Below are 20,560 nucleotides of genomic sequence, written 5' to 3' on the forward strand. Positions count from 1 at the left end.
TTGTTGCTGTGTTTTGGAGGGAAAGTGTTCAGTTCTGTGGTGATGAGTAATAAACGAGCAGTGTTTATCGAGAGCTCTCGTGTCGTCTGTGTTTACCTCCACAAACTAACCTTTTCGTACTGCTAGGTATGTTCTTGTTTGGATATTCTCTTTTGAAGTCAGTGCATGAACATTTTCTCTCACTTGCTGCCTTGCTGTCACACTAATGTCACTTCCCTGCAATTTAATAAAAAGCCCACTTTTCCATGTTGTTTAAGATCTTCTCCGCCGCCCTCCTCCTGGGCACTGTGTTTGTACACTCGTGCATCACAGCCATCAGATATACCTGATTTGGATTATATTCAGACACATGGCAGATGTTATTGGCACACACCTGGAAGTGTTATCACGGACATACAGATAAGAAGAAATTAATCCCCTGTCAATACAGGGGGAATAAAACTGCTGCTGGAGCCAACCTAGCAGCTTCCTTCTGTCTTTGTTTCACTGTTGCCTCGTGATCGCTATCTGTCTTTATTACGAGAGACAAATTATGACTATATGATTTAACCAAGCATTTACAATGAGCTTTTATGTAACATACTGACTTGTTTCATATCAGTGATTGTAGCTTAATGATAGCGATGAGTTAATTACTTAAGATCTGTGGTGATTTAAAGACCTCTCTTGTCATGTACACCTATTTATTAGTCTCGTAGCTCTTGTAGTCATTTTCCTTCTTTTTCACATCTTACATGGCTGAATGAAAAGCCAAACATTTGATCAGTTGGATAAATTTAAGTGTTAAACATGAAGTTCTTTTTAATTTTTCAAAAGCAAAACATAAAATCTATAGATTTCCTCTCCTGTTCATACAGTATATCCTAATGTTTAGTGCATACACATACCTACACCCCTGCTTTTCATCTGCTTCTCTATGGATGGAAGCACACTGTAGAAGCCTTGCACAGTTGATGGTGTCACAGATATGCCCCCAAAACCTTTAGATACTGCTACAGTGCACGTCTTGTATTCCATCCCCAAATGGCATGTATGCACTTAAAAAATAATAACTTCATACCTCACAAATGACAACGCAGGAATTCTTAATTTTCCGAATCATTTGGTCCTTTTTTGCAGACATGAATTTTGCTTCCTGAAATGCTGTTTTGTCTGCTTGTGTGTCTGTTTGTTAAGCACTGTGCCAAAACTGCTTGGGGGAGAGGTGGGAAATTGGCAAAGGAAGAAAATTCAATGCAAATTCAAATCAAGGATGGCTTCCAGGATTGTTTTTTTTTTCATAACAGCAGCTTGTGAACAACAACCACATCAGGCAACTGCTTGGAGCCACAGGCTGTTAGAGGGTCAGCGAGGGCTCACACACTTTACCCCACTCGCCCATAAGCTAGCAGAGGATTTGCAGTGGCATCTAAAGGAGCCCCAGTTAGAGGTGTGTGCAAAAAAACACCAGCTGTTTAATAATGTAAGCCTCCTCAGCTCTCTTTTTAATGTAACTTCAGATTTTTTAATGCGTGGAAACTATGTCAATTTAGCCCAACATGCATGTCTTCAGACTGCGAGAGGAGGCTGTAGTATCTGGAGAAGACCCACACAGACATATGGAGATAATGCAAATTCCACACAAAAAGGCCCCAGCCAGGATTTGAGCCCAGGACCTTCACGCTGTGAGGCAAAAGTGCCAACCACAGTGCCACTTCTATAATTAAAATTCAACATCCGCAAGTAGCTGATCCATTTTTGGACAAAGGAGTAAAGCAATGCTATTGCATTCCAGTATACACTGCAAAAACTCAAAGGCTACCAAGTATATTTGTCTTATTTCTAGTCAAAATGATCTCATTGCACTTAAAATAAGACACAATAGGCTACAGAGCGACATTTCAGTAAGATAATAATGGATTGGATTTATATAGCGCTTTTCAAGGCACCCAAAGCGCTTTACAATGCCACTATTCATTCACTCTCACATTCACACACAAGATATAGGAACTTTCAGTAAGAACAACACAGTGAATCTTGAAACTAGAGAATTTTTATGGCGTTATTTTTGTGCCACTATTCTGAGCGCACGTAAAAAAAAAAAATTGCAGCTGCAAGCGTTGCATTTTGAGGAGAAATTTATTTTGAGCGAAGAAAAGCTAATTTGAATGAACAAAATTCATTGCTGCGTGCAAAAAATTTATTTCAGTGTTTGCTATTATCCATACATACACACACACACACACAAAAGCAGCCCCTCTCACTCAGTTTTTGCATTTGCGCTTGCTTGCAATGTGTTGCTCGCGCTCTCAACATTTCTGCCCAAGCGTGCTCAACTCTTTCAGTACACCGTTATATTTGTGCACTAAAACCAGCCTATCACAGACTCGGATGCAAAAAATCGGATTGGCTGTTTTGGTCTCCAATCAGCTCGAAATGACGAAATGCAATATCCCAGAATCCATTTCGTCCAAAACTCAAACAAGGCAGTGGCGGAGGAACACAGAGTGGCGGAGCATGTTTAAGTTTGCTTGGGGTTTCTTTCCCACAACCAATAAAAATCCAGACAGAGCTGCTAACATTGCTCAAATGTATGAGAAGGCATGCCCTCTTTGGTTTCATGTATGTTCCGCAAATAGGGGTAGACAAAACCCAGCACGACACAATCTATGTGGAATTAATAAAGCTTGCTTGCATTCTTTTTTCTGTAATTCCTTACTGTGTTGCTTTTTTCTCAGATTTTTGAACAGACTGAAACCACAACACAACCCTTTAAGTCTTGCCAGATATCAGGCTGCTTGCCATTCAGGACTGTGACTGCACTCTCTGTGTTCGGGGGCGGTGTTTTTTTGTTCCGTCAATTATTCACCAATCAAGCAGCCACCTGTATTTGACATAAAACTGGAAATAACCCTCCCACTGTGGCAAGGATTGAAACCAGCTCGCTTTCTATCATTAGTCAGCTTAATGTAAAAGACTTCGTAGCTATTACTCGCTGTCTGTGCTGCCACAGGCCAGCCCACTGCACTTTTAATTTTAAATGATGGTTTCTGCAAAGCCATATGTCGATAAAACAGATATTCTTGTGCGATTCAATCTGTACATGTGGTGAATTGGTTAAAAGTTAGTCAGGCTGGTTTTATGTGAAGCAGTGGTATAATCAAGCTAAAAAAAAAAAAAGCTTTTAAGCTTGATTATACCACTGCTGCTTTAAATGTTTTATCATTTGCATCACACAAAGCCAGAGGCAGAGGCAAAAGAAAGCGCTGTAAAGATGAAAGAAGGTTGTGAGTTTGTAATTTTGCTAGCTTGTGCTGGTGAGTGATGGCTTCATTTTATCCTAAGGAGAAACGGTGGCTTGTCAGCAGCCTGATGTGTTTCACTTCAGCTGATCTGGTATCAAGGCCAGGGCCCTCTCATGGACGAGAGATTAGTTCTTGTGCACGGATGTCGTGAGCAGGCACTGAGTAGACACAAGACAGCGCTGAGGGACGACTCTGACGGATGACAACCAACCCAGTGTCCTTATTGTCTTTTTGGTATTTCTCTTGCTCTCTTCCTACACTCAATGCTCCCTTTTCATGCGGCTGTTACTCTGTCAAGCAAAAAGAGTAAAAGTAGTTGAGCCAACAACAGAGCGCACAGTTTAGTTAGAGACAAAGTTATACAACACATACATCTGGTACCTGAGAGGCCTGTTTCTATGGGAAACTGCTACAAAATAGTAAAAAAGATTGAATGCATTCCTTATTTTGCTGAATAAAGTAAGGACATGAAGGTCTTCACAAAGGATGAGAGATGGAGAAAGAGTGCGACATCCTGAGAACCAACAATAATCTACAAAACAGCTGTTGTTTCAGCGAGGCGAGATCATTTGGAAGAATTGAATATTATTCATTGAGATAGAGAAATAAATGTATTTGGTGATTAGTCTCTAATGACCTATCATGTCAGAGTGGAATCCCTAAATAGGATTTAGGACAGGACCCTGGCCACTGGTGGTGGTGAAGATGAAGGTGGAGGTTTGGATTGAGCTCTGAGTTTCTGGATGAGGTGGAAGGAAAATGACAGAGAGTGCAGATTTAAACCACGCAGAATGGAAGCTGATTGGCTCAAAGAAGGCAGGCAAGAAGATGATTGGACTAGAGTAAAGACGTCAGTACTGAGATTGGCAGCGTGGGAAAGTGGTAGTAATGTAATGAAGAGACTAGCAGCAAAGAATCCAGGATGCAGGCAGATGAGTGACTACAGATCTTCTTTACTTGCACATAAGCTTCATATCTAATTCCATCCATCCATCTTCCATTTATCCAGTTAAGGATCCTGGAGGGGCGTAGGAGTGTGTCCCAGTTGTCATAGGTGGAGTACACCCTGGATAGGTCGCCAGTCTGTTGCAGGGGTAGCACAGAAATACAGGCAACCATTCACAGTCACATTCATGTCTATGACAAATTTAGATTTGTCAATATACCTGTCATTTCTGTGGACTGTGGGAGGAAGATGGAGTACCTGGTGAAAACCCACGCAAGCATGCAGAAAACACAGACTTTACACGAGCAGCATCGAGCAGCGATTAGACCTGTTACCTGTTGCAAGAAGGTTCAGGGTTCAGGCTCAGAGGAGCTCTGTGAATATAGCAATGAAATGTTATAGATCCATTTTGGTCTTTCTTGACTTGATTAGAGTGCACTGGTGCACAGTTGTTAGTGTATAGAAACTGAAACTCAAGCCAGGAGGTTAAAAAAATAGACCTATGAGGCAATATTGTTTCAAGGCACATTTCTGTAGCACACAAATTGCTCAAGAACACTTGTATCTCGTTTTATTTGTTATAAACAAGCGCCTAAAAATAATCTGTGATTACAGTCAGCTTCTCTTGCTTTCTTATTAGCACCGTTTACGTGCATCGCATCTTTAAACTCAGTTTTTCAAAATCTTACGGTGTATCTATAGGTTATGGACTCGTGGTTTGCCAAACAGCAAATATTTGAATGCTTCTGAAAAGAATCCCTCTGAGGCTAACTGAGATTTGAATCGGTACACAAAGCTGAGCATCAGGAATTTTTAATAGCGAGTAATCAAAACCACGCAGCAGCACATTAATGTCTAACCTCGTGTTGTGGATGAATCATCATAGGTGTTCTGTTGACTGAGAGAGCAGCCACACTGATCATTTTATTTTATTAAAGATAGAAGAATTTGGGTCATTTTTGATACCACAGTGTTTGTATAAGTTTGGGAATTGAAGAAGAGTTTAGTCCCAGCAATGGCTATTGACGTCAGACCTAATGGGCGGAGTTCCTTTGTTGACGTGCAAGAACCTTATGTCACTACTCCAATCAGGCCTTCATGTAGAGTCGGCAGACAGAAGCCATTCCACACTAAAAGGCATGTGAAAACCTGCTGGGGTTTACCAAAAGGCAGCTCTCAAACCATGCGAAGCAAGATCCTCTGCTCTGATTAAAGAAGGATTTAACTGTTCCGCCGCGATTCCATGTGTAGCGAAAACTATGCTCTTGTCATCACTTCATTAGTACCAGCTCAATAGTGGCAGCATCATGCTGTGGGAATCTGTAACAGTGACTGGGAGACTAGTCAGATGGAAAAATGGATGCAAAAAAAGATAAAAACCAAGCAAAAGTTTACATTCTAAATACCCAACAGCCTAAAACCATGCGGAAACTCGGGAGCATCATCGGAAAATATTGTTGATTCGGCCAGTCAGAATCTGGACCAGAACTCAATAGTGCACTTCTAGAGAGACCTGAAATTGGCTGTGCACCAACACTCCCCATCCAGCAGGGACAGGCTTGAATGATTCTGCCAAGAAGAATGAGAGAAACTTTCTGTTCCAAGTGTGTAGTATCACTCCCAAGAAAACTTGAGGATGTTATTGCTGCCAAAGATGTTTTAACCATTCACTAAGTGAAGGGTTTGAATGCTTATGTAAATGAGGTATGTAAATACGAAAACCCCTCCAAAGGCCTGTGTTGCTTGTCATTGTGGAGTACTGTGTTCATTTTCTGTAATAAGTTGATCCATTTAAGGAAGAGGCTCTTCGTTTGCATCGTGTGTCTCTACGGCAGCGAATGGCTTAAATTGTGACGCTCCTGTGTACTTTTTAAGTGATGTCGCCTTAGTTGCAAGATCCCGGCCTGTATGCCTGTCAGTCATGCCTCACCTAAGCACGTAACCCGTGCCCTCCTCCAGATTGCTGTCAGATGAAGTTCATAACCTAATTGGAATTAACTTGACACCAAATTTGCAGGGTAAGATTGGGATGCCAGTGACACGCTGCCTGTTTCACCTTCGGCCCCAGCGCTTTACAGAGCGGCACAAATTTTTGTGACTTAGAGTCAACTAAATTAGGAAGCCAGAGTAAGCAGTTAAAAAAAACACCACCTGTCAGAATTTCTTTTTTTAAAAATCACTTTTTTTACTTTTTGGCAGAAAGCCACTACAACATGTCTGCATGAAATCATGGCTCTAAGCTCTTAAAAACATCGTACCCGAAGGTTTTGACAATGCCGTCTAAACAGTTTTCAACAATAAAGCTTAACAACAAAAGAAAAGTTTTTGGGTGCTCAGGCTCAGTGATGGGCTTTTCTTTGCCTGTGTTCTCTGACATTGATTCACTTTCAGCTTTATTTCCCTTTTTTTTTTTAATCTGGTCTGACTGCTACCTCAGAAAGCCAGGCAAATTATCACGGAGAAGGATCTTTCTTTGATGGTAGCAAGTTTCCTCAGTGCAGGTAAAGAAATAAGTTTCCTCTTACACTGTTTGTTGGCCATCATAGAGAGTTGCATTGGCTGTGTTTTTAGTTTTTTAAAATACAACAACCATGTGCTTGATGTCCACCAGAACAGCCAGCAGAACCAGCTGAACATTTGTGTTACTCGTGATTGTATTGGCAGGGGTGATAAATGGAAAGAGCTGGCCTTGAGTTTCTTTTCCTCATATGTGCTCCTTCTGCTGTATTCAAAACAGAAATCTGGTCAAGAGAGCTAGAACACCAACTGTGAGACTATGTCCGTCAGTAGACGATTTATATAGAACATAAAAAGGTAAATTATGTATAAGATGTATATTTCATATATGTCCCGGTGTGTGTTGGACACAGGGCTGCCTGCTGTCACTCATACTTGGAGGATGGAGGACAGTTTATCTCAGGATTTCTTCTCTACTTTTTGCAAGTCCCGTGGGTCTTTTGGCTTCAACAAGCCACGACCTCCAGCTTGATTGTGTTTTGCAGCTGAATTTGAAAGGGTTGGGACGTACATTTGCACCTCCAAGTCTGAAACCATGGCTCTTAGTTGGAAAAGGAATGGATCAGGAGTGAGTTGCTGACCCATGTGGAGGAGTTTTAGTATCTTGAGGTCTAGGGAAATGGATTGGTGTGGCGCCTTCTGTGATTTTGATGCTGTACCTTTTTGTTTTGGTGGCCAAAAGAATGAGCTTGCCGATACACATGATGGAAATAAGTTGTCTGGGTTCGATCTTAGAGATAATTTGAGGAGCTCAATTATTCAGGAGGAACTAGGATATCTTCTGGGTACCTCCTACGTGGGATGTTCGGGCATGTGCTGCCAGAAGGACACTCCAGGACAGATCCAGGACACACTCAGCTCACTTCGGAATGCCTTGGTATCCTGAAGAAGCTAAAAGGAATGGATGGATGGATGGATGGATGGATGGATGGATGGATGGATGGATGGATGCATGGATGGATGGATGCATGCATGGATGCATGCATGCATGGATGGATGCATGCATGGATGCATGCATGGATGCATGCATGGATGGATGGATGGTTGTTTTCCAAAGTCTGCCATAGAGTTACAGACTTCAGGTTTTTCACCTTCCAACAAGGTGTTTATTTCAGTTAATTGTTTTCATAGTATAAAAGTGAAACCTGAAACCAGCATACTGAAGAAAAGTTGTAGTTACCCTAATCTTCTTGTCATAGTTGTTTTATTGTTGCACTTTGAGACAGACAATTGCCAGCACTCTCCTTGATGGTACATTCAAAGACAAATTGTCAGTCAGAAGCTGCAAATCTTATGATTCAATGCAGAGCTTTCTTGTCAGAAAATCAAAGCCTCAGAAAAAAAGACAAAAACACGCATGGGCACTGTGAAATGCACAAGGTTGGTTGTTAGTGTGGTTCAAATTTTGGATTTCAAACGTTGGCAGGGATGAAAACTAAATACGATATGAAGTTAATGGCGCTGAAATTCAGCCATAAAGTTTAACCTCCTGGAAATCCCTTTAAACGTTAAACCCTGCAAACACTACAAAGTAAATAAATGTGGTTTATACATGCTGGAGGTCGAATAATGTGCTTTTAGTCCTTGTATCCTTCTAAGCCTAAATATTACAGAGCGTGAATAAAACCTCCTCAGTCCGATAAATCAGTCTGTAATCAAACCTGGAAGTAGGGATGACAGTATTTCAGCAGAGGACACCGCTCTCTGAAGGTGCAAGTTGGGTCTTTAATCCTCCTCATAAAAACATGACAAACTCCTCGGATTCAACTTAGGTGAATTCCAGAAACATCCCGTTCTAGTACATTCAGTAATCCGTCTACTTATTTCAAGTTAGCATTTAAATCCATGTTCTTCTGTGTGTGTGTGTGTTTCTGAACTTGTGCACTCGTTCCTCGCGCTCTTCAAGAGTGGGTTTTTTAATTGCACTTTTACAAACCTTTAATTGCCTCTTACTTGAGAGTGTTCCTCTAGGGGGTTTCTGGGTCAGTCATCGCCCGGCAGACGTCAGGACAGCACAGGTAAAACGGCCACATTGTGCCGCTGCAAACAGCCCGAGCCCCTAATTTTATGGTTTTACAACTCGTACCATATGTACGAATGGCCATACATTTCTAAACACTTGCAGGCACACACACATTGAAAGAAATGGGTCCCTCCTCAGGGACACATTGCTGATCTGATATGGAAAGTAAAGGCGGAGGGGGAGGAAGAGTAATAGGGAGTAAATGTGCAGTTCAGAATCTAGGACAAGCTGGAACAAGCACTTCTCCTCTCCTCTTTTCTCCCAGTGTGGTCTTGGTTTACTCTGGTGCTGATAAAACTTGACAGTTCATCTCTCTTCTCTACTGAAAGTTTCTTTTTTTCAAATGTTTTCCACCTGTTTGCCTCTCACATCTGTCTATCTTGAAGCCGAGTTGTCTTTTTAGTTTGCAGATGTCATCTCAGCTCCATCTCTGTCTTAACAGTTGACTGTACGGTGCATTCGATTGCACGGCGTTGCGTGTTTGCGCGGCCTCGCAAATTTTTTTCTTTTTTTACAAATCCACCATTGCTCTTTTTCGCAGCATCCATAATCCCACACACACATAACTTCGCCAGTTTGTTTACAGTGCAATTTGCCTTTGAGCTGGGTGTGAGGTTCAGCGAGGGGAGGAGGGAACTCTTTTTTTATGTCCTAGTTTCTTTGCGGTGGGGACTATTGGATGTTGCACTGTGTCCTTCCTAGCTTTGGCTCAGCCTAGCCTGTCAGGAGAGTGAGGATTAATTCTCTACGGCTGTGTGTGGTTCTTGTGATGATCGATAGATCCAGTCGCTACCTATTTGATAAGGAGGGCACCAAGCTGTTTGTTTTGGCGACAGGAGGGCAGCTCCTGTGAAGTAGCGTTAACAATATGCACAGTACATCAGAGCAGCCCCCGGCAAGAAGCTTAAACAAGCAAAGGGAGCAAAGTGCAGTGTGTGTATATATACTGTATTGTGGGTTACACACAATCCAAGGCTGTGTTTGCACATACTTGTATTGCATGTGTGTCTTGACTGCAGCGCTCTTGTAATGTGTGCCTACATATTTGCACATATGAGAAGCATTAATGTGAAGCAGTCCATCTCCCTTGGTGCAGTGGTCCAGTCTACCGGGCTACTGAAGGCTGATAAAGAGTATGGGTCATACTGCCAGGTGGGACTGTCCATGCCACTTCCTGCTCAGAATCGATAAAGAGCTGGGGGCCTTGAGCCCTCGACGGGCCTGTCAGCACTCACACCATCTTGACGCCAGGGTGAGTCAGCCTGTGCACCGCCAAGGTCAGCCGTAGTTATGAAGAGGTTGAGGATTTGCACTAAGTAAACACACTCTCTTCTCCCTGAGAATACAAAGCAGTCGCGCCATGATAACTGTCAGTGAAAAGAGCAATGCTGACAAAACAGCAAGGCCAGGCTGGAGGACGGAGAGATAGCAGCAAGACAAAAGGTAGGAGGAGGTTAATAGCAAAGGAAGTAAGAGAGAAAGAGAAGGTTACAGAAAGGCCGTCTGCAAAATAGATGAGATAATAATAATTAAGAAAAATCAAAAGATTAAGAGGAGAATCAGACACAAAAGGAAGGTTTCACGCTTGAATTGCTAAGATTCGTGATCCAGATGTGCATCTGCGGTCTGTGTGAAAAGCCCTAATACGCTCTCCTCGCGCTCATTTAAATGCAAGAGCAAAACGAGACGGAGCACAGAATGATGCCGGTGCAGGCACTGAATGAAGATTTGCATTATTATCTGAAAAAAAAGTAATATAAAATCACAGCACAGTTTTCTGAAGGAGTGAATCATCAAAAGAGCGCTCGGTCAGTGACTGTAGTTCCATCTGATGTTTGAGTGATTATCGTTCAGTCGAACAGACGAATTTGCTCTTTTCATTCAAAAATGCCAAAAGCTTTCTCTCTCCACTCATTCTGCTCATTCTCTCAGAGCAAGGAGCTGATTAATGCGCGCGGTAATTACAGTTTAGTAGAAATTAGGGTTTCATATTTCATTAGGAATCATCTATTCGACTCATTCCAGATGAGAGTACACAGAGTAGTCAAGTGATGTTGTTTGATGAGCGAGCGTGTTCGCGTGTTGACGGGGCGCATGCTGCTCTCGCTGAATCCATCTTTAAAGAGAAAATTAAAATCATGGGTTATGTTGTGTAGCTGATTTCTGGTGGCATGTGCGTTTGTAGAGGTTTAAAAGTTTCATTGCTCAGAGTCATGCTAGGAGTTTTGTGTGGCACACACTGACTTTGCACATCCCGATTATAGCAGGTGGAGTGTTTACGGTGGTCATCGTGTCAGTATTGCAAGTTACCATTTTCCAATTAGCTTTAGCAATGAGTGAGGACCCTGACAGCCGTTGGTTTTACAGATATTGGATCATAAACCAGAGGGTTACATACTGATGCAGTTGGTGACAACCTTTTGGCACCTGAGTCTTACTTTCTGATTTATGACTTACCTTTTTCAACCAAAGTCCCAATAAGAAGGCAACTACACACAACTTCCAGCACTTTCTGTGCACCTGTCATAAAAGTAAACAAATAAGAAATACTTTAAAATAAGTCAAAAGTTTCAAACTAATAAATACGTGCCATTTATTAGACAAACAACTAATTGAATTCACATTTTTTTATGCCTAGACGTGAGCCGCCACGCTGGACTTCCCTAAGAACTCAGAAATTAACCAAGCATAGCATTCAAACACTAAAACTAATTTTTCTCTTCAGGGATGCAAGGAAATAACTGTGATTTGGCATCTTAATAAAATAAAAAATCATAATGTGCTTTAATGTGTTTCTGTTTCTTTTATAAATTAGTGCATTTGAAAAGTCATGGATAAGAACAAATTTTAGATTTTAGCATTACAAATATTACTTCAGTTTAAGAGCTTGCACATAACGGTGGATTAACCATGATAAAAAAAAACCATTTTGGTAATTACCAATACTGTTGATTTAAAGCGACTACAACACCTAATACGTTGTACCTAATTGCATTGTATGTGTAGAGAAATACTGGAGACTGTATGTTAAAGATGAAAAGTGATGCTAATATCAAAGTGCCTTAAATCTGCAATCTTTCTTATGACCGTCTCCTTTGGCTGCACAAACAAGACAAATTGGATCCAAATCTATGGAGAATCACTACTTCTCACTTCATTTATGACCTCAGTAAAACTTTTTAGTTCGTGATTTTAATTGCTAGTTTCCCTATATCTGTTAGAGCATGATGTCTATTTGTAAATGATGGTGTCATGTAGAGTAAAACAGACAATAAATCAGAGTAGGACTAACAACTAACTGTTTTACTGCTGCTTTACTTTCAGATACAGCCTTCTGGTCTGGTTTAAAATCACCAAACTCACAGATTTGAGTCTTCCAAACAGGACATCACAGGCTAATTGATGACATCATATAGAGTTGGCATCATAAGAACTATATTTAATAATCATCCTTCAGGTATCAGCAAATCTGTTTGCACAGATTTGGGGGACTAACCTACCCAAAAGAAAAAGATACCAGCCATCCCTGGATCCATGCTACCTGCATTACTCAAACACAGAAGTGGGAATGAATAAACCGACATCTGTGCTCCTGACTGATTGTTTGAGACAGCACAGTAAGACTGACAGCCTTTAGAAGCTCCTATCATTTGATGAATTCCCTCAAATTGCTTTACTGCAGAAAGTCATTAAAAAACACCACAAGCCAGGAAGTGGTCCAGACTCTTTCAGCACAAATTGAGCTAAAGCTTGTAGCTCCCAACTCTAATAGTAAAGGCACATACACTGTTGTCAAGAGTGGTTATTGACTCTCTGCCCGCTTATTGCTGTTGAAAATAGATGCGCACATTGATGCTAGTGAGAACAGCCATCTGCTTTCTTCCTGCAAACAGCAGTGCTCATTATTGAGAAATACTAACAATACCACAATTTTAGATACCGATGAGCGTTTTGTCACACTTGCATGTGTTGTTTAGGAGAAGTGCTTCGTCTGGGGAGGATCTCAAGCCACACGGTAAACGGTGCCTGGTCATCCTGGAGTTCCTGGTCTCAGTGCAGCAGAGACTGCAGCCGGGGAATCCGAAGCAGAAAGAGGACCTGCAGTAACCCAGAGCCCCGTTATGGAGGTCAGACCTGCTTGGGGCCGGCACAGGAGTACCAAGAGTGTAACATTACCCCTTGTCCAGGTAAGAAATCCACAAACATATTCTGTACAGTTAAATACATGAGAGGATTTCAGTTAATTTTATAGTAACAAAGGCATGCATCGATTTTAAAAAAGAAAAAAGACTTTCAGTCACACATTTAAACACACACTCCTCCACACAATACTCAGGCTTCGGCTTTTTTGTTGTGGTCGGTTTTTTCGTGTGATTAATGTATAAGAAGTGCAAAGACAAAATCACTGACCAAATGATCAGGAACCACAAAAGAAATCAGTTGCAGATAAGAGGTGTGACGAAGACCCCAATTTACGCCAAGAATCAAAGAGACAATCCCTGTGGCGCTCCACTGTGTAATTACATTCCTGGGTAATTATGCTGCCAGCTATGGGAGGCCTTATTTTGTTGTGAAAAGCCCTGAGACAATGCATTTTCAACACTCCTCTAGTGGAAGACGGCAAGAGGACGCTTTCTAATTAAAAGAATACTCTGTCTGACAAGGAAAGTAAGCTGTTTAAATGGAAATCCACTGCTTAGTTTGGCATAAAGCACACCTGGTATCCTGCAAAGGTGGTAAGCAGACAAGCAGGACGTTGTCTTGGATGATTATTAATCAAGCCCCCCTGGAGAACGGCTTTGCTATCTTGCTAAAAGCCCGGATCGGCGCATCGTCTTCAACACCCGCGATCTGTCTTCATAACTGCTGCCAGGCTGCAAGCAAGCGAAAGAGACAAGAGAGTGAATGGCCATCTATACTATTTTTACAGCCTGTTAATTCATTCAGTGAAAGCAGACACCATTCAGCTCCTCAACAGCTTGACCATTCTCGCTAATAGGGTAAGCTGTTATCAGCTGCGAGCTCAGATGAGGACTTTGGATGGATCTCAGAGAATCTGATTTGGTTTCTCCTGGAGGAAGGTTGCCACAGGTGCTCGCCCTTTGAGTGAAACGTTGGGTGAATGTGCTTTGATTTTCCTGCACTGCGTTAATACATGTAGTACACTTTTTTCTGGGACGTTGACTGGAATAATACCACAGCTACAACATGTTGATGAACAGCTCTGCGCTCTTGTCCCCCAAAGGAAACGACTTGAGCAGCAATGAATACTAATGCACACTCAATTAGCACCCCTCTCAAAGTGAGATATTATTTCGAGGTATCCAAACCAGGCTGGAAGACCAACTTTAATCCTCCTTTGGTTAGTTTGCTGTGAAGGAGCAGAGGAGACGGGGGGTAAAGCGCAATGCCTACAATCCATCTGCTTTGGAAACAAATGAATCCAGGTTTTTCTTGAGTCTGCACCCGAGATGAGACGATCCGTCATCGAGGGCCAGGGATCGACTTATGTGTCACTCTGTGATAGAGAAATTACACCGAGATGACAAAAAGCATCGGCAACTTCAATTACCTGCACAGCGCTGCCAGCCATCTCCAAGTCTTTAAAAGCAATCGAAAAGGGGATTTCTCTCTGCTACAATGAAGTGAGGTTTTATCCAGATGACTGGCAAAGGATATTTGCGTCTGCTGTGATTCATGTGTAAAGATTACACCATTTTTATTGCTCTCTTTATTCCTCTCCTTTTATTTCTCCCTCTCTTCGTTCTCTCCATTCATCCACCTATTTATGCAGCACGTCTTCTCTGATAGCCTGAATATTCATGTCTTTTAAATGTCTGTTGTTTGGCTTGGCATCACACGAAGAGAGAAGCCATGCAGTGGACTGCGATGCTTCATTTATCTTTATTAATCACAGGAGAGAGTGTTATTCCAACGGTTTAGGGAGGTCAGGCCTTTGCTGTAACAGCTGGGTGAAGCCCAGCTTCTTTCAGTTCAAGATACAAGCACATGTTCTCCGTGCCTCGTACGTGTGTATCAATCATTGGTGTTTCAAAATGGATTAGAGTGACTTCAATTGAAACTGTCTGTTGTAAAGGACTCGGAGATATGAAAACCCTCATTTTTAGCAACCGTTTTATTAGAAAACCAGAAACAGCAGAATTTAGTGACTCTTTCCTGCTGCCTTTATAATATCACCTCACATTTATATTAAAAATGTGCCACTGATATCCCCGGTTTAGTGGACGGCAGCTGGTCATGCTGGTCTTCGTGGTCCAAGTGCTCAGTGACGTGTGGAGGGGGTCACTACATGAGAACACGAACCTGCAGCAACCCCCTGCCAGCCTACGGTGGGGACATCTGCCTGGGTCTTCACACTGAGGAGGCACTGTGCAACACGCAGCCTTGTCCAGGTACTCACACACACACACACACACACACCTTAAAGATAAGCAGCTACACAGGCTCATTGTTTATTTTCTTTAGTTTCTTTGAGCCCCTCAGAGGGCACCCAATGCACCACTAAAATACTCATCCAGTGCAGCACACACACTCACATACACCCATCGGGCAGGCTGCGTGTGAGGTTTGCTGTCATTGCCGTTTCCAGAGAGCTGGTCCAGCTGGTCAGAGTGGTCCCACTGTGACTCCAGCGGCGCCCAGCTGCGTGTGCGTCACTGTGATGTCCTTTTCCCCACTGGAAACCAGTGCTTAGGAAACAGCAGCGAGACCAGGCCGTGCTCTCCTGACTCCAATTTTATACCAGGTGATCACACACACACTTCCTTCCTTCCTTCCTTCCTTCCTGTGTAGAAAAATCTTGGGCAATCATGCATGACCTAACACACAAGTTTAAACACACGCACACGCTCTTCACTACCCACCACCATATGCCCACAGCAGCAATTGAGTTCATTTGCAAGAATCCCATGATAATGAAATGCGTTATTGATCCCTCTAAGGGACCCGTCTCGTGTCAGAGGTCAGGTTCAGCAACAGGGCAGCGCTTTCGTGGATGGTTTGGGGTTATAAGTATTTTGCTCAAGGACTCTTGAGTACGGCAGGTGATTAGGTGGGGGCGTGAACTCGGGTGCTACACTTAAGGGCAGTCCCTCCACCCATTCCAACAATCCTGCTGCCGTATTAGTTTCATTATGAGCCTATGAGTCTTGTCAGGCCATGCAGAAAGCACTTACACAAGCAGTTTTGCATTTCTCAAATGGAAGAAATTGCTCCTGCATGCTGTTTGTATCCGGTCAATGAGGTATTTTTGCTTGCCTCTCTGTATGTGGTGTTTCCATAATAATGATATTACCTTTAATGTTGAAAGCTCTTTCCTAATGAGAATAGTTATACTGTTAAGGCAAGAGCGTGTGGGAGTGTTTTTGCCACTTGTGAACAACTTATTAACAACTTCTTAAATGTCAATTCAAAATAGTTGAGCAGAATGTTAGGTACAAGAAAATAAGATAGACGTTATTGATTGCACACAGGGAGCTAACTGCTCACCGGGGCTGCCAACTTGCAGAGACGCCCACCGTCAGGCTCCGTCTCACAGTCTCAGGCTGCCTAAACAAATCTCATATCAAATAACAGTAGATGTCTTCTCTTGCCATTGAATGTACTACAGGTTAAAAAAATAGGAGAAGACATTTTGTGTTTTGCTCACAGCTGTTTGTAGGAGTCTTCACCTTTGAGGTTTATTTAATATACGTAACTTCACCGACAGAATCTATATGTGCACGACAGAAGTTTCAGTATCACTTTATTATTATCAGTCGAGATCTAATATTAGGTAGGCTTGTGTGCAGGCATGCTTATAAGCTGCAGTTATATTTTATTTGACTACCTTTCTCAGGTTCAGTCTTGATTTTTAGCTGTTTCTGCTCTCCCAATTCAAAAATACTCATGTTTATCATGCATAGATAGACCCCCATAAATAGGACAGGACTCAGTAGTTAGAATAAAGACTAATTTTACTGTACTATAAGTTGCTGTCATTCAGTAAACCTTGATTAGATTCTTGTCAGCAGCACAGCAGCATATTAATTGTTTGGTGTATTGTTGTGCTTTGGGACTTGTCTCAAGGATACACTCAAATACATCCCGCCCTCTTTGTCTAAGGGCAATCTTAGAAGTCCGTCCCATCAATTTACAGCTACAGCTACCAAAAGCAGTGGCACCTTTTCATTTAGATGGTTGTTTTATAGGTTTAAAATATTGAAAATAATGAGATTCATCTTCCAAAAATTATTGTCCTAATCAGGAAAATAACTGGTTATTCTTCAATCAGCTTTTTATGTTTTCAAGAGTTCTTAACATAGCCTTTGATTTCTACTTATTGTGTATTGTCATTAAAACTGCATGTTCAATGGAAATTCAGCAATCTCACAAGCTGATGATCCATTTAGATGACACTAAATGAAGGAACACATTGTTCTTTTATTGCAGCCTAAAGCTGGGCAGTCCTAGAGAGAGGTGTGATTTCAGGCTGCTCTGTGTTGGCAAGTTCAATGCTACCTGTCGACTGATAAAAAAACAAAGAACAAGACAAAGCTGCGACATTAGCAGAGGGTATTCTGAATCAGGGCTTAATGTAACCCCACTAACTCAAACTGGTTAGTTGATGATCATTTATCCCGGTTAAAAATCATTTTAGCTTGTGTTTCCAAGTGTGAAATAAATAAATGAAATGAAATGAAAATAATGTCTATTTATTGTTGATAAAATCCTACTTTGATTTAGAGATAGGATTAAGCTGAGAGTAATCAAATCAAGTTTGCATATGCAACACATTTGAAAACAACTGAAGTTGATTAAAGTGCCATACACGTTGCATTGCAAGTCACGTCACAAATATGTGCAAAAAAGCAAGACACAAAAGAGAGTTTACAAGATCAATGGGTGCAGAAAGCAAACATGATATGGGATGGAAGTAAGACAGAAGAGAAAAATGGCTAATGCGCCTAAGAACAACTCATGGTGGTTGGAAACATCTTAAGATGTTTCCTGAACCGAGGGGTTAAATGATTATGAGAGGGAGGTTTTTACAGAGCTTTAAGAAGTTAGGAAAATCCTTTCCTTTTAAAACCTCAGCATACTTACTGTAAAACCACATGCACATTATCTCACGCACACACCATCAGTATTGACATCTGCTTAGACAGGCATCTCCCTATCGACAGCCAGTAATGTGAGACACAGAAAAGTATCGATCTCTGCTACACGGAGATCAGTGAAACTTCTCCCGTTATCTGAGGATTCTTGTGCTGATGTTATTCACATTGTGTTACAGGGAACACTGGGAGGGCTGCATCTGCAAAAGCTACCCATCCACGAGTAAAGTCCCCGGGTCTAGAAACTTCAGGGATCATTAGTTATCAGACAGAATAAACATTTGATTGAAACATGGATTTGTAACCTTTTCTGTATTAATTAGCAGGCGTATAATACTCACGAGTACCTTCACAGATCTTTGTAGAATTGCCCATTTGCCTTTATACCTTATCATCCATCCCATTTTATGGGAAAGGTAGTCCATTAGGGTTCATTAGCAATGTCTTGTACTTCATTTCCTTTAATGGGAGCTGATACTTTTCATAAACCACTCCAGGTGCCACAGCCGTGATTAGCTTGTGGAGTTTTTCACGATAATCTGTGCCGTATTGAGCGCAGCTTTCATCCCCACATTCACCTTCAAGGGTTCACTTTGTCATGCTAACAGGGGAGAGTATATGTGTTTGGCTGTATCCCTGATACCTCTGCCTTTTCTTGTTGTTTCTTTTTCCTTTGCCAGAAGTCTCGATCGCACGCTCCAGTCAGGAGGAGAGGCGCTGTGGAGGTAATTTATATGTGTGTGTGACAGAGGGGGTGAGATACAGAGAGGGGGGATATAGCACCTGGCAGAAAACACGTACAGTATCATGGGCAACAAGATAGCTTTGCAATCCTGCTTAGCCGCACTGAAACTCTCAAGTAAATACATCCAAGAAGCAGGAAAGAAGAAGGTGGGCAGAGCTGATCTTTTGTTAGCTTTTTTTTTTTTAATGCTTATTTTCTGCCATAAATAAAGCTCTCATTTCAAACTATCATATTCTGAGCACTCATCAAATTCTAAATGTATTATTATGTTAAGACTAAGGTTAAGTGAGTACTTAAATGATGACTCATTTGCTATTATCAGCTGCTAATAGCTGTTACAGTGTTGCAAAGGGTACAGCAAATAGCATCTATTAAGCGTTTATATTTTTTCTTTAATCTTCTTTTCTCGTGCACACAGTGTGTAAACAGAGCATGTCATCTCTGTGACAGTTTGTTTTCTTCTTGCACAAAACAAAGAAGAGGGGGAAAAATAGCAGCAACAAAAGATTATCTATTTTCTTCAGCGATACAGAAGGGTCTTTTTTACTGTAAGACACTCCGTGGTTACCGTATGAATTGCTGCTTCAATTGCGCTTCCGCCGTGTGAATCAGCAGAGAATTACCCGCAGCCTCTCGCTCTCCTTCCAGACTTCAACCTCTTCCACATGATTGCCGTGGGGCTCAGCAGCTCCATTCTTGGCTGTCTGGTCACCCTGCTGGTCTACTCGTACTGCCAGCGCTACCAGCAGCAGTCGCACGATGCCACCGTCATCCATCCCATTTCAGCCGCGCCGCTCAACACCAGCATCACCAACCACATCAACAAACTGGACAAGTACGACACCGTGGAAGCCATCAAGGTCTGTAGACTTTATTTGCCCCGGGTTCGCCGCGGGTCACGCTTGACAAACGTCGAGCTATTTACAGGCAACATTTCCTTACTGTTTGACTTAATCAGCTGACGTCTCCACTCTGAGTCAGTGAGCAACGGTTTGCCTCTTCCCCGGGTGTCAGCTGTGATTAAATGCACTTCTTACTGCATGACTCTCACTGTCACGCCACCTCCTGTCGTGCTCAGACACTCTCTAGTTGTGTAACAGATAGGCAGCTGTGCGTTCATCCTCACTCCCTGTGCCTCTGCTGTGTGTCTCAGTGTGCGACTGTTCTGTGTCAGTGGTCATACACTGCTTTCTCATAACATACAAAAGTGCAATTACTTATTAGAGCGAGTAGGAAGTCGGTGAAGAGGCTTTGCATCTGCACATTTGCCTGCTTCTTTGTGTCATTATTACATCCTAAAGTGCAGGCAGAAAGTCAGATGTGTGAGAGCCAGTGAAGGAGATCCAGCTAGTCTCAACGCACAAGCAGCCTCTTATCCACATCTAGATCAGGCCTTTACTGCCAGACTGGGCAGCTGATTACTATTTGTCCACAGATACCCCATACTCCAGCTGGGCTTTTCCAGGTTCCCAGTGCTCTTTATTAAAGGTTTAAAAGATAGTCTAGTGGAGCTCACTAGTGATAGGTGGCTATTCTAGATGTAAAAGTTGTTGTTTTGGCACAAACAAGGAATGTTTTTAGTACTACTTTATGTTTCAAGTAAACATGTCAACCAGTGATGCACACAGTTTTAGCATTAGCATTCCTAGCATTTCCTAGCAAATGTACTGCAGTTCAGCCTGTACAAAAATAGTAGCTGTTTTTTGAAACAAAAAGGTCCTCGATGTCAGGCCAGCACGCGAAGGCAGCTTCACATTTCCAGGCGTCTGAAGTATAATAAAGTGTAATTTAGTTCTAGCATTAATCTGTTTTTCAGCGTAGCTTGCATTCATTTCAAACTGCAGGATTCACTTTTAACTTCACAATAGAGGATGATTATCCGGTCGTTAAGTCTGACGTCACTAGCCGTGTCTGGGCCTAAACTCCGCT

The 20,560-nt window shown here is 42.1% G+C and overlaps 1 protein-coding gene across 3 annotated transcripts in view; it reads left to right on the forward strand.

Moving 5' to 3' along the window:
* The window catches only part of sema5a (sema domain, seven thrombospondin repeats (type 1 and type 1-like), transmembrane domain (TM) and short cytoplasmic domain, (semaphorin) 5A), a 151,095-nt gene that overhangs the window by 125,462 nt on the left and 5,073 nt on the right, over positions 1-20,560 (forward strand). For 2 of the 3 annotated variants that reach the window (XR_001336391.2, XM_005912127.3), the window contains exons 17-21: positions 12,748-12,957; positions 15,013-15,183; positions 15,381-15,536; positions 18,567-18,611; positions 19,280-19,491. Coding sequence is in view for 2 of the 3 variants with exons in the window: in XM_005912127.3 (XP_005912189.1) it covers positions 12,748-12,957; positions 15,013-15,183; positions 15,381-15,536; positions 18,567-18,611; positions 19,280-19,491 (794 nt within the window). In the remaining variant the exon portion in view is untranslated. The remainder of the gene's footprint in view (positions 1-12,747; positions 12,958-15,012; positions 15,184-15,380; positions 15,537-18,566; positions 18,612-19,279; positions 19,492-20,560) is intronic. The other variant, XM_042227242.1, reaches the window with a different exon arrangement.

This window comes from Haplochromis burtoni, unplaced genomic scaffold (assembly GCF_018398535.1).
Source record: "Haplochromis burtoni strain Fernald_Lab_line unplaced genomic scaffold, NCSU_Asbu1 Contig_1, whole genome shotgun sequence".
NCBI classification, from domain to species: Eukaryota; Metazoa; Chordata; class Actinopteri; order Cichliformes; family Cichlidae; genus Haplochromis; species Haplochromis burtoni.